General features: G+C 55.4%; 1 protein-coding gene across 1 annotated transcript in view; it reads right to left on the bottom strand.

Moving 5' to 3' along the window:
* Positions 1–3,481: 3,481 nt before the first annotated feature.
* NMT1 (N-myristoyltransferase 1) overlaps positions 3,482–13,555 on the bottom strand; it is a 30,942-nt gene continuing 20,868 nt past the window's right edge. Inside the window, exons 5-12 of the mRNA XM_060080383.1 lie at positions 13,015–13,106; positions 11,994–12,110; positions 11,023–11,193; positions 9,855–9,963; positions 6,728–6,898; positions 5,948–6,115; positions 4,800–4,937; positions 3,482–4,067 (exon numbers count right to left, since the gene is read on the bottom strand). Coding sequence (XP_059936366.1) covers positions 4,047–4,067; positions 4,800–4,937; positions 5,948–6,115; positions 6,728–6,898; positions 9,855–9,963; positions 11,023–11,193; positions 11,994–12,110; positions 13,015–13,106 — 987 coding nt within the window. The 3' untranslated portion in view covers positions 3,482–4,046. The remainder of the gene's footprint in view (positions 4,068–4,799; positions 4,938–5,947; positions 6,116–6,727; positions 6,899–9,854; positions 9,964–11,022; positions 11,194–11,993; positions 12,111–13,014; positions 13,107–13,555) is intronic.

Here is a 13,555-nt window from a genome sequence, read left to right as displayed (position 1 = left end):
CAGGACGTCTAGATGCGGTTTCTCAGGCCCTTCCTGGGAACCATTCTGGTTCAGTGGGACCTGCCGGCCTGCAGCATCAAAAGCACCCCCGGTGTCTCCACAGAACCACCCGGCCCCTGGCCCTCAAGGGGAGGTGTGACATCTGGACAAGTGGGAGGGGCGGTGCCTGCACCCTCCGTCAGAGGAGCCACGCTGACCGGGACCGAGGGTGCTGGCGCAGAGCCTGGCTGTTCCTCTTACACGGAGGAACCTGAGTCAGTACCGGCTCCTTGCTGGCGGGTGGGAGAGGTCAGGGGCAAAGAGCCAAACTGGCCCTGAAAGGGCAGCCTTGCCAAAGGAAGGTGTTCAGAAGTTGCCCCGTGCTGTGGTCACGAGGGCCTTCCCTGCAGAGCGAGAGGACTCCAGCCCAGGCCGGGGGCTGCATCGGTTCCACTGCCACCTGCTGACCAGAGGAATACAGGAGGGCGGGAGGGTTTTTGTTCAGCTGCTTCCTTTATTAGAAACAAGAGAGATGGACCAAGCAGAACAACAATGCATTTGGCATTTCTCCCCCCACCCCGGAAATGGATGCCCCTCCCACAGCCTGGAGAAAAGCCAAGACAGAAAGGTGAAGCTTCCCACTTCCCTGTTCCTGGATGCGGCACCCTGCCGGCAGGCAGTCAATATTTTTGCACTGAATTGAGTGACATTTTCCCCACGGCATCCCTAGGGATGGTCTGTTTGCAGGCCTGCCGTCACCTTGCAGTAGTAAACCACAGCCCTGGCTCTCCTCTGGTTCTGGGGCAGGCGGGCCAGGCCTCAAGAAGGCTGCCCCTGGGTGAGGAGGCACCCGCCAGAAATATGCTCCTGCCCCCCCCATCCCGGCCTGGCGCCACCCTCTCCCGGGCTGTAGCTCTGTGAAGCTATCCAGACCTTTGGGTCATCTTTGGGCAAAGAATTCAAGACACCCACCCTGGGCTTCAGCAAGTATGTGACGGCAGTTAGAAGGGAGCTGCAGGCAAGGCCTGAAAATTTTCCATAAACCTAGGTGTTGAAGTGGCTTGGCGTGGGCCGGCCTCCAAACCAGACATCCGCGTCTTCGGAAGTGGGCACGCGTGGGGGAAACGAGCCCTATGTAGTTGACCTCAGTCCAGAGCTGAGGCCTCCTTTCTCCCCAGCTCTCTCCTTACAGAGACAGGAGGCTGTGGGAATGTGCCACAGGGTCAGGGGTCAAATGCAGAGTCAATCCAAAGGCAGGAGTAAACATCTGGAACATGGAGTCCGAGAGCCCAGCGCTGGAGGCAGAGGGCAAGGGCCACAACCGGGAAGCCCACCAAGAGCAGCTGCCCAAGGCAGGTCCCCACGGATGAGTATGGAGGCCCCGGGGCCTTTCCCTCGTTGGGTTCAAGCCAGCCACGGGTCCACCATCCTGCAAGGCCCCAAATCCCAAGCACTGGTTCTCTCTGAACTCTCTGACCTGAAATCCTGGAAGGAGTTGACTGAAGAACCCTGTTTGGGTAAAAAGGAGACTAACAGCAGCCACCGAGCCGGCTCCTGCAGACCTGGGCGGCGGCGCTGAAGGCGGCAGGGTCCCTACCAGGAGACACCGGCAGAGTCCAAGGAGCAGTCGCAGGGTTTTGGAGGGAGACGTTGGGACCTCTCCAGGAAACCTGTTTCTTCCAGAGCAGGCACGGGCCTCACAGTTTCCATTCCATGACTTCAGTCACCAAGGCAAAGCTCACTCCCAGCGCTGTCGTGCACCTCAAATTTCAGAGGCAGCTCAGGCTGGGACCTGGCCCCGAGCTGACCAAGCCTGTGACAGGGAGCTTTTCCAAGTTCCAGGTCCTGCTCAAGGTAGGAGAGTTGGGCACTCTGTTCTTTGACATCCTTAGAAGCCTGCACAGGGCGGGCTGCTCTGGGCCTTGGGGTGCTGTGTGTCCGATGGCTGTGGGGCGAGCCTTGCCTCTCCGACTCCCGCCGTCCGTGGAATGCAGTGCACACCTCGCTAAGAACAGCAGCTTCTTTGGTCTGGGCATCTCGGAGTCAAGGAGTCAAAGGTCAGCCATGATCAGTGCCTGCAGTTTGCAGCACAGGGACGACAAGGAGAAGGGAGGCCCCTAGAGGCCTCTGATGAAAAGCCAGTCAGTGGAGCTGCTGGCTCCAGCAGCCCTGCCTGTGCAGAGGCAGAACAGCCCCATCCCAAGCACATGATTCCCTCCAGCTCTGGGGACCCTGCAGAATCAGCCTCTGGCATCTCTCACCAAAACCCACAGCCTGCAACACAGCCCTACAGGCCTGCGGGCTAAGGCTTCCTTCCCTCTACAAGTAGCTGAGAGGTGAAAGCAGCCAGGAAACCCCCCACCCCACACCACTTACCTCCTCCCAGAGCAAAAGTGACATACAAGCCTGCACATGGGTTGCTGCTGACAATTCACAGCCCAATCCTCCCCAAGCCACTTGGCTGAGCACAACTGAGGAATGCCTACACGACAGCCACGTGACCAGAGGCTCCATAATTCTGGGGGCCATCGGCAGCATCAGCAACCATCACCACCACCACAAAAATCCACAAAACATCATCAGTGAAAATCAGACTCAGACAACGACAACAGGAAATCATTCCTGTCGCCAAGTCCAGATCAGCGTCTAGCCACCACTCCTTGCTGCTACTCGCAGGCTGTGTGTCTTGGAAAGGAGCGTGAGAGATGGCTAACGGGTTGGAAGGCACAGGCCAAGGGCTGGTGGCTGGCGGTCTGGGTATCATCGGCCCCACGCCATCCTTGCCCAACCACCCCGGGGGCATCAGGGTCCTCCTGGCTCTTTGCTCTAAGATGAGCTAAGCAGGATTTGCACTGAAGTGGTCTTCACAACGATCCAGATGCTACAAGGAGGTCAAAGGTCCCCTTCAAAACTGCCAGTCACCCCAGGCAGTGGAAAAACATAATCTCACAGGGGACTTATCCCCGTAACATAAGGTTGGCAACAGCTGGCTAATGAGCCCTGATTTAAAAATCAGTTGGCAGGATGACTTCCTACAGGGAGCAGGCCAAGAGGATTGGAAGAGGGACTTGATTCATGAAACCCGCTTCCACAGGTCATCCCGCCACCCAGGTTTAGGACGCAGAAAAGGTGTGGCCCCTGCAGGAAAACCTCCGAGTTGTGTCAGCCCCAGCCAGGACTCCACCTGCCATTCTAAGAGAACCGAGCTCTCCCCAAAGCCTGCACGGCCCTTCCACCCCACCCCACCTTCTCGAAGCCAATATTCCAGCTGATTCAGAGGGGAACTGGATAATGTTCCCCACATCCTCTTTCTCCTGCTCCCCCAAGAAAAGTCAATGCCTGCTTTCAGAAGGAAACAATTCACTGTACCAATGTGTTTGTCTGGCACTGGCCTGAGATTCTAATTTTGAGGAATGATCTGGATTCAGTTTTTCATTAGAGACCAAACATCCTTGTACATTTGGAACATGAAAGATATTTAAAATATTTATATATATATATATAATATATATATACTTTTATTATTCACCCGTTAATTCCATAATATGCCAATCACGAGCTAGTTTTCAGCAGTTACATTCCCTTGATCACGGCTGCATAATGATGTGATTAGGGCTTCCCTGGTGGCGCAGTGGTTGAGGGTCCGCCTGCCGATGCAGGGGACACGGGTTCGTGCCCCGGTCCGGGAAGATCCCACATGCCGCGGAGCGGCTGGGCCCACGAGCCATGGCCGCTGAGCCTGCGCGTCCGGAGCCTGTGCTCCGCAACGGGAGAGGCCACAACAGTGAGAGGCCCACGTACCGCAAACAAACAAACAAACAAACAAACAAAAATGATGTGATTAATTGGAAAACAGGGAGACCAGAGACACGGCCAGAGGTGACATCACGCAGCCTACGCCATTGCAATACAATCATCAAGTTCAGTGGCGGTTTGTAAAGCCAGTTCAGTTCTGGTCCCTTTGCCAGGGATTCTCACGTTTGTGAAAACTGGACCAACAAGTGGTGGGGCTCCATTTCCTGGTTTGAATTCTCAGTGGCTTTATCCAGAATCTCACTGGCAACTGGTTACTGTAACACCAGCCCAACCTAGGAGAGCCAGGGGGGAGAGGCAGAGTTGAGGTGACAGCTGTCCAAAGCCTCTCCCGCTCCCCCGCCCAGTCCTGCCGTCCCGATGACTGGTGGAGCCCGCAGAGCGCCTCCGTGCTGAGTGACGAGCCCAGGGCTCTCACCCAACCTCCTCTGGTGCTTTATACATCAGACCTTTTAAAGAAAGCAGCTGTGGCAGCCCGAGGACTACTGGGCACAAGGCTGCCCTCACCTGTCAGCCACCCCGTGAGCGCCAGCTACCCCCATGGCCCTGAGCTGCCTTTCGGAGCTGGCGGAGGAGGAAGGGCCACACTGGGATAAGGGCAGCAGCCCAGCAGAGGAAAACCCGCTCAGGTCCTCAGACTCTCCCTTCCTGCCTGACCAGGGGCACGCGACTCGCACAGCGTCCTGGGACAGTCCTGAAGCCCTGCCCCCAGTTGGATAAGGCAGCTCACCGGGTGGGAGGAGAGGCTGGAGACAACCTTCCTGCTTCTGCATGGCTCTCGGGGCCATGCCCTCTGCCACCCTCACATCAGCTGCTGAAAGGAGAATACTGATCCTCCTAGTCTGGTCACCAGAGGGAGGGACTTTTCAAGGGCCCAGACTGATGCTGGATCCCAGACCCGAGGTCCTGGTTCCGTCGGAGACGCCAACTCCCTGACCCACACAGGCCCAGCCGTGGGCCTGACTGCGAGGGAGCTCGGTGGGAGGCGGCACCTAGCGCGTACGTACCTTCTCTGCCCCCATGCTGGGGCACTTCCAATTGTAAAGGTAATACTGTAGGTTGCCGTCCCCTATGCCAAACTTGAGCTTCTCCAGGAAGGTTTTGTTCTCCATGAGATCCAGTGCATTGAATACGTCAAACCCTTTCTGCATGGCAGCAAGGAGAGACAAGAACAGGTGAAGACAGGTGAAAGCTACCTCACCTTCCTGCCCTTTTCTATCACATCAAAACCATCCACAGGCAGCCAGGGGAGCAATCTTCCTTCAGAAGCTCCTGCTGCTTCCGTGTTACATCCAGACTGCGGCCAGCACCCCGCTCTCTGGTGGTGGTTCTTATGATGCTCTGAGCACCCTACCCGGCCTCTCCTCGGCGTGCGCCTGACTACACACTTGTGTACGCAGTGTCCAGGCCACCGCTCCCACTGTTCCTTGTTACACTTCCCTGAAACACTCTCGTAATTTCCACAGCCCTCTCTGGAGACCAAACCCTGAACCTTTTCCTCTGAAAAGCTGACTCCCATGAGCCACTGGGCATTTGCACTGCTCCCTCACTCCCTGACATTCTAACTCCGAGGCCTTTGTGCACCGAGGGGTTTTACGACATTTGATATGCTGCTTTGAGGCTGCAACAGACACTTCCTGAATCTCACCAACTCGATCAGAAGCTCTCCCAGGGCAGCGACTGGCCCGTCATTGTTCAGCTGGCGCACAGTGGGCTGGGCCAGGCGCAGGCAGAACCCATGGGGCAGGACTGCCTGGAGGCCTCTCCAGTGTAAGAGAAGCCTGGGCCCCTCCCCCCACGCCCTGTCAGCCGCTCCAGTGACTCACCGCAACAGACACCCATCTCCCCATTCCCACACTGGGGAGGTCGTAAGGAGAACACCTCCACTCCCCGAGCAAGCCTGGCTCTTCAGGCTCCTTGGCAGTGCCTACCGTGAGAATAAAACTCACTGAAATACATCAGAAGGAGTTCAATGCCTTCACTTAGTGTGGGCGCTCCTTGCTCCCTCCTAGTTTTGAGCTGCTGGCTGAAAAGTGCTAGGCTGGTGGAGCACGAGGGGGAGGAGGCCTCAAAGCCCCCAGCCTGTGGACAGCTACCTGCGAGCTGTGCTCACCACCCCCCCCCCACGGCCCCTTCCCTCTGATCCGCTCCTCACCATTTTGGCGAGGACGAGGGCGTCGCTCATGAGGTCTAGAAGCGGGGTCTGGGTGTGGACGTTGTAGAAAGAATAAGCAGCCTTTAGACTCTTGTGGGTCGGGTGATTCATGATGGTGGACGGAAGTGTATAAAAGCTCAGGAAGTCGGTCACCTCACCGTTTGCATTCTGAAGGGGAGACAATAGGAAGAAGGCAGTGTCACACAGGCACAGGGCTCCTGCAACCTGGGAGCAAAATGTTTTCTACTGCACTCCGCCACCCTCAGGCAGCTCTGCCGCTCTGGATGAATGGGTGGAAACTGAAACAGGATACGCAGGGAGAAGAAAACACACGGCCGAGGGAACGTGAGGACAGAGCTGGGAGGAAAATCCAGGCCGGGCTGTGGGCGGAACCTGCCATGATCCTTCCCCGCCAGTGGTGCTAGGGCCTTCTCACGGCTCCCAGGACCCAGCACACCTGGCCGGCGCCAGACCAAGCGGGGACAGGCAGGGAGTCGAAGGCTCACCTGACCGAGAGAGGCTCAGCTCCCTCTACGGTGAGTCCCCAGTGGGGGAGGGGGAGAGGAAGGGCTCACACCAGGTCCCCAAGGGCTCATCTTAGCCAACGCAAGCTACAACTTCCTGTCTTTAGTGGGGACCGAGCACGGATGGTCAAGGAAGTCCAGGGTGCCCACGCTCCCATCAATCGCTCTTCAGTCACCGAGCCTGGGGACGCCAGCCACCTAGGGAGGACGTCTCCCCGCCAACAGGGCAGAGGCCAGAACGCCCCTCCCCACTCACCTCCACCACAAAGGTGTCGATGATATTCTCCTGGGGGTAGAACCAGTGTTCCACCTCCTCTTGGCTCATGACTGGCGTGAGGTGAAACTGCTGCAGGTACTGGGTGAGAAGCTGGTGCACGACTGCAATATCTTTCTTCTCCATTGGTCGCAGCCCAGCTGTCTTGGGAGTCTGGAAGAAAGAACCAGAGAGCGTCAGAGGTGCTGACCGTGAGCACCCTGGCTCCCTCTCAAGTCCTACATGAACCAAAAAGCTCACACTGTCTCCCTTCCTACCCCGACCCTGAGTCTATCCACCCAGGCCCTCAAGAGAGACTCCTCAGCTTTCCTAGGCAGCTCCCTCTCACCCACTGTCCACATCCACTCCGGCACAAGTCCTGCCCCTGCAGTGTCTTTGGCCCTTTCCCTCGTGGTTAAGGCTGCCATCCTTGACTAAGGCTGCATCAATCTCTTATCCACATGGCCCAGGCCGGCTTCCTAAGAAAACACAGCCCGTCACAGCCCTCCCTGTTCCAAGCTCCCTAACACAGAACACAAGACCTTCCACCCTCGGGACCAGTGGCTCTTCTGGCTGTGATCTTCTGTCTCTCTAGCCCAGTGGCTCTCAACAGGAGCAATTTTGTCCCCAGGGGACATTTGACAATATTCAGAGACATTTTTGGTCGTCACAACCAGAGGGAGGGGTGCTATGGCATCTAGTGGGTAGAAGCCAGGGATGCTGCTAAACATCCTACAACGCACAGGACGGTCTCCGTGATGAAGAATTACCCAACCCAGGGACTTCCCTGGTGGTGCAGTGGTTAAGAATCTGCCTACCAATGCAGGGGACACGGGTTCGAGCCCTGGTGCGGGAAGATCCCACATGCCGCGGAGCAGCCGAGCCCGTGCGCCACGACCACTGAAGCCCGCGCACCTAGAGCCCGTGCGCCACAACAAGAGAAGCCACCGCAATGAGAAGCCTGCGCACCGCAATGAAGAGTAGCCCCTGCTCGCCGCAACTGAAGAAGCACGCAGCAACGAAAACCCAACGCAGCCAAAAATAAATAAATTTATTTATTTAAAAGAAAAAGAATTACCCAACCCAAAATGTCAATGGTGCCATGATGGAGAAACCCTGACCACCCCATGGATGTGCTGGGGTAGGCCCAGCCCGGTGCTACTCCTGGGCCTCAGTAAAGCCTTCCTTGGCCCCTCTCCTCCGAGCCTCGCAACCTTTTCCCACTGAACTGCAGCTCATCTCTTCCTACACCGCTCTCTCTCCTACAGACTTAGAGCACTTCACAGACAGCCGCCCAGCCACAGGCACCATGGAACCCCGGGCCCGGCAGAGCCTACACTGGATGCCTGCCTTGCCTATCCACTTGGACACCCCTACCCCAGTACTGCCCCTGGCAGGACACTGCTGCAAGTAAAATTCAGAAGAAAAGCACCAAACTCCCAGGATTTAATCTCATGCCAGAATCCCACCCCACAGCTGCTTCTCCTTAGAAAATGCTTCAGTGGAATGAACCCATGTGATGCTCCAGAGTAAATACTGGGGCTGAGGGAACATTCCCAAAGGCTTAAAACACAAAGGTGGGGTCAGCCGAATCTGAAATCAGGGTAGAGTTAGTTTATATACCTCAGTCATTGCCTGACACAACTGCTTCCTAATGCAGGAATTGCTTCTTTTTTTTTTTAATTTTATATCAGAGTATAGTTGATTAACAATGTTGTCTTAGTTTCAGGTGTACAGGAATTGCTTTTAAAACTGCAGTTCCAGGGGACTTCCCTGGTGGCGCAGTGGTTAAGAATCCGCCTGCCGATGCAGGGGACATGGGTTCGAGCCCTGGTCCGGGAAGATCCCACATGCCACGGAGCAACTAAGCCCGTGCGCCACAACTACTGAGCCCTGGCACTACAACTACTGAAGCCTGTGCACCTAGAGCCCGTGCTCCGCAACGAGAAGCCACTGCAACGAGAAGTCCGCGCACTGCAACGAACAGTAGCCCCAGCTGGCCACAACTAAAGAAAGCCTGTGCACAGCAACGAAGATCCAAAGCAGCCAAAAATAAGTGAGTAAATAAATAAATTTAAAACTGCAGTTCCAGGACCTCTAGCTGCCATAATTCCTTGATAATCCTGATGTCTCTAGGGAACACTTAGTGACCTTGTTTCTACATGGTAGCTCCCAAAATGACACCTCAAATCCTGGACTGAAAAAGCAGCCATGCTGGGGTTCTCACCCACAGGCGGGGAGATCCAAAGACGTTCTTCCAGCTGCTACACTTTAAGAATGCTCTCCAGTGGCCCAAGGGGACACTCATCATGGCTCCCTAATCTGGTTTCCTGGGCAGTGCCTAACTATGCTGCAGCGGGCTCTCAAAGCGGGGCACTAATGACCCCAATCCAGGGGTGGATCAGCCCAATCCCAGGGCGATTAATCCAGTTTGGTGGCTGACGAGTCCAGGCGGGCAGCCCTCTGATCAGCAGGCATCCAATAACTGTGCTGACACTGCCCGGAAGAGCTCTGAGGGAAGAGAAGGGGTTTTAAGATCCATTAGGCCCCTGAAGACAGGCACAACAGGAGAACAAGGAGCGTCTGTCTCACTGGCAAACTAGGCAAACCGAGGCCCAGAGGAGAAAACCAGCTCACTGCAGGCTGCCTAGTCCTTCGGCGGCAAAATCTGGGCGGGAGGACTGGGACTGGAAATCTGGGCTCCCCTCACAAACTCAAGCCACCTCTCCTCCACCCGACTCGGCAGAGGGAGCAGCAGATGCTCTGTGGCTCATTTCCGCTGGGTCCTGGCATGTGCTGCATACCAGTGAGTGGATTCCTCTCTCCATTATGCTTCACTTAGGCTAAAATTACACGGAATAGGTGTTCTCTGAGTCTGCCAACAGATGGCAGAGAAACTAGCCCACGTGCAGGCTCAGGAGAACAGAGAAAGTCCAGCTAAAATAAAAACCTTGCTACAGATAACAGAACGACAGGATGGAAAGGCTAGGAACCCGGAAACTACGGGTTGAGTTGCTTTTCTGGTAAGAGCCCCCTCCTCCCCGCCCAGGCCCCACTCCTTTCCTGCTGAGGGCGAGGCTCTCCTTGGCCTCCCTCCTGCCCCTGCCCAGGGCCCCGAAGCACCACTGGCCTCTGGAAGTCGGTAGAGCTTCATGGTGCGTTGCATGGTCATATTTCTGCTCAAGTGGGAGAACTTCACTTCAATCAGCTTCCGGGGGTTTAGGGACCGATGCCAGTACCTGTGGGGACACAAATGTCCTGTCCTCAGAGGACTATGGCAAGTCTCATTAAAAGGACAACGGCGGGACTTCCCTGGTGGCACAGTGGTTAAGACTCTGCGCTCCCAATGCAGGGGGCTTGGGTTTGATCCCTGGTTAGGGAACTAGATCCCACATGCACGCCGCAACTAACAGTTCGCATGCTGCAACTAAGGAGCCCACGTGCCGCAGTAACTAAGAACCAGCACAACCAAATAAATAAATATTTAAAAAAAAAAAAAAAAAAGGACAATGGCACGGGGATCTCAAGATGGCCGGCAGGTGGCGTAAGAGACCCGTCAGGCCCCACCTGAGCCAGTGGCGTCACCCTAGATCTCCAACCTCCCCACAGTGAGTGCAGAGTGGCCACAGCGCTTCCTATATTTTCTTTGTCAAGTTCACAAGCCACTCCTCTGTAACAGTATTTGTCTGGGAACAGCGATCCCCACTCCTGGAATCAAGTCAACGGAAAAGACTTCTAGTTCTCTGAACGTTTACCTCTGCCTCCTCCTTTCCAGCATTTGCCTGGTGTTTTCACTTTTGAAGTTCTTAAAGCAGAGTATTCAATTGTTTCAAAGAACTTTCGAAGGCAGAGGTTGTGCTTGGTGCACACAGGGATCAGACATGCTCTCTTCGGCCCACATAATATTCAGAACAAAATTGAGCCAACCATTTAAAACTTTAGGACATTTACCATAAAAATCCAGATTTGGCCTCATCCTTAAAAACGAGAACAAAACCCCAGCAGACTGACCCCCACCATTTCCAAATGGAAGGAATCAGGGGCGCTAAGAAAGCCTAACCCCTTTGGGCAGGGCACGCACTGTGCAGGCTGCTGTTCCTACAGCCTCCCCGTCACTCCCGTGTGTGCCCCACCCGGCTCCTGTGGGCACCACCCCCCACCTTATCAGACACCAGAGCAGCGAGATGCTCTAGGGCACACGCTGAGGGGCAGAACTGTGACTCACAGTGACACAAGCTCCTCAACTAGAGCGGGCATGTCTCCGTTTCTAGGACCTTGCAAAGAAGAGTTTTTTTTACCTGCAGGTGCCAACAGGCTTTGGTAATACCACCCCGGCAGTGTAAACAGCTTGGAAGATGCCCTCCAGGTGCACCCGCCGGGTTATCTCACGGATCAGGACTGGAGCCACCCTCTTGGAACGCAGCTTCTTGTGGACACACAGGAAGTTGATCTCTACCATCTTCTTCTCTCTGAAGAGGAAGGAAACAACCCAGGGACAAGGCTCTTAACAGGCAAGGTAATCCTGTCCAGCACATGGAGCGCCCTGCAGGGACTGGGGCCCCCAGCACAGGCTCCTGTTCTGCCTCTGCCTGCACTCAGCAGTCGGGACTCGGACGCCCTCCCACTGCCCTGCTCTGCTGCACCAGGCAAGGGGCCCACTCTCTACAGACTCTACCTCCAAAGGTAAGTGGGACTCAAGCAAACTCCTTTATTTAAGGCACCACAGCATCTCCCTGGTGAAGCCCCAATAGTAGGCTGGCAGGGTCCTGCCTTTAGCCGTCAGGAACCCCACAGAGTAGGTCAAGGGTTATTCTAGGATTTCAGGGGTTCTGACTCCTCCAAGAATCCACAGCCTCTAAGCCCAGAAGGCTGTGGTAGATGGTTCTGACGTTTCCAGGGAAAATGAAGAGCAGAGCTTGAAGGCCCCGTGACAATGTGGCTGTGAGTCACACCCACCCACTTCTGAAGCGGCTTGAGTGTGTTGATGCGTGAGTGGCGCAAATGCAAATGCTGAACTGCTGGTCAGGGAGTGCACCGGCCCTCAGGGTGGACTCCTTCCAGCCCAGGTCACAGACAAGAGCACCAGCAACAATTCAGAGCCAGACAGGTGGTTCCTATGATGAATTTCTATTCCCATGACCCAAGCTCCCTCCCTTTGTGGGAACTTCCCTCTTTCTTCTACGGAAAGTATGTGCATGTTCCCCCCCCACCTTCCCAGACCAAGCAGGATGGTGGGGATGCGGGGGGTGGGAGTGGCGCTGGTGCTTACGTGTCATAGATATGGATGTTTGCCGGGATGGCGCTGATGAACCCAACCAGTTTCCGACTCGAGACCACTCGAACCCCACAGTGCCACTGGGGGAGCCAGCCAGGCGGCCGGAGAGCCCTAGAGGAGAGACGGGGGCTGTAGCCGGGGTGCTGCTCACCGGCGGGCTTGGGGGACCGTCTGGGCTCCACCGCCGAGTCTGGTTCTAAGCTCGCGCTACCACCTCCCTGAGTGGGGGTGAACAGCTCAATTCTCCTATTTCTCTTTAGGGCCAAACCCTCCTGGACACCAATGGGATCGAGCCACAGCCCTTTCTTTCTGCTCAGTTCACTTGGCCTGCTTGCTCACCCAACCCAGGGCTGTCACAGTGAAGATTTCATACTGATCCAGTTTCTTTGCGCTCACTTACTCTGACAGCCTGAGCCGGAGCACCGGCCTCCTTGGCTTCGAGTCCAGTGGGTCCCATGGTCGGGAGCTGACTGTGGAGCCTCTGGGGCTCTGGGCTCCACCTCCCCGCAAGCACCATCACCTCCTCTCTTTCCGCTTGGCCAGTCTTCCTTTCCCTCCCCTTTCAGGCAGACCCCCTCCGTGCTGGCCTCATGCCTCTACCTTCCCGGATATTAAACGAGGCCCGGGAGGGTGGGTGGCCCAGCCAGGCAAGGTCATTTTCATACAATGGAGCATGCTCAGGAAATGGATCGAAAACGACCTCTTTTCTTTTCAATCTTAGCAGGTCTCATCCCTCCCTCCCTTCTTACATAAAGTCACCATACAACAGACGATCTTTTCCTCTGGGTACGAATTCCATAAAGGAACCCCTCACCCAGTCATTCTGTCTTAAATAAGGTTTCGATTCTAAGCTCCACGAGCAGCAAGTCTCCTTCAGATGCAGGAACTCAAAAATCGCATACTCATTTGTCATTAAAAGGATGGCTCTTAGCAGGGATGAAAGATCTGGTGCCCTGTCGCTGTTCTGCTCCATGCCTGGCTCTGGAACCTGAATAAGAAAGCTCTGACAACTCACCACAAAAGAAATTCGGGAGAATAATCAAATCGGAACATGTTGTCATCATCTTCCACATAATTCTCGTTCAGGAGCGTGTAGAGTTCTTTCAGCTGTAGAGAGACGAGGAGTGGCCTTAGAGGTGTCCTGCCGGGGGTGGGGACGAACTCCAGTGCCCTGGGGCCCCAAGCCTTTCAGGACAAGGCAAACTACCAAAAACTATGCTTAATCTCACAAATCCTTTTCATGGCAGGGACTCCTGGAACAAGCGCCCTAGTGCTTAACAGGAAACTGAGCCACCAAGGGTAGAGTGGCAGACTTAAGTACCTGAAGGGGCGGACCAAGAATGTCACCCAACTAACCAGCCACTCCATCGTTAAGGCCAGGGACTGAATAAATGGATGAACCAGAAAAATGAAAGCATGAAGAAAAGGTATCTGCCTTGGGGAGTGGCAGGGGTTAACTCTCAACCTGCCAGAGAAGCCAAGAGCTATTTATGTGGAGTCGTGGGCAGGCCCCAGAGCCAACAGATGGGGGTCTGCTCAGACCTGCTTGGCTCAGC

This window comes from Mesoplodon densirostris, chromosome 18 (assembly GCF_025265405.1).
Source record: "Mesoplodon densirostris isolate mMesDen1 chromosome 18, mMesDen1 primary haplotype, whole genome shotgun sequence".
Lineage (NCBI taxonomy): Eukaryota > Metazoa > Chordata > Mammalia > Artiodactyla > Ziphiidae > Mesoplodon > Mesoplodon densirostris.
This window is presented reverse-complemented; position numbering and strand designations above follow the sequence as displayed.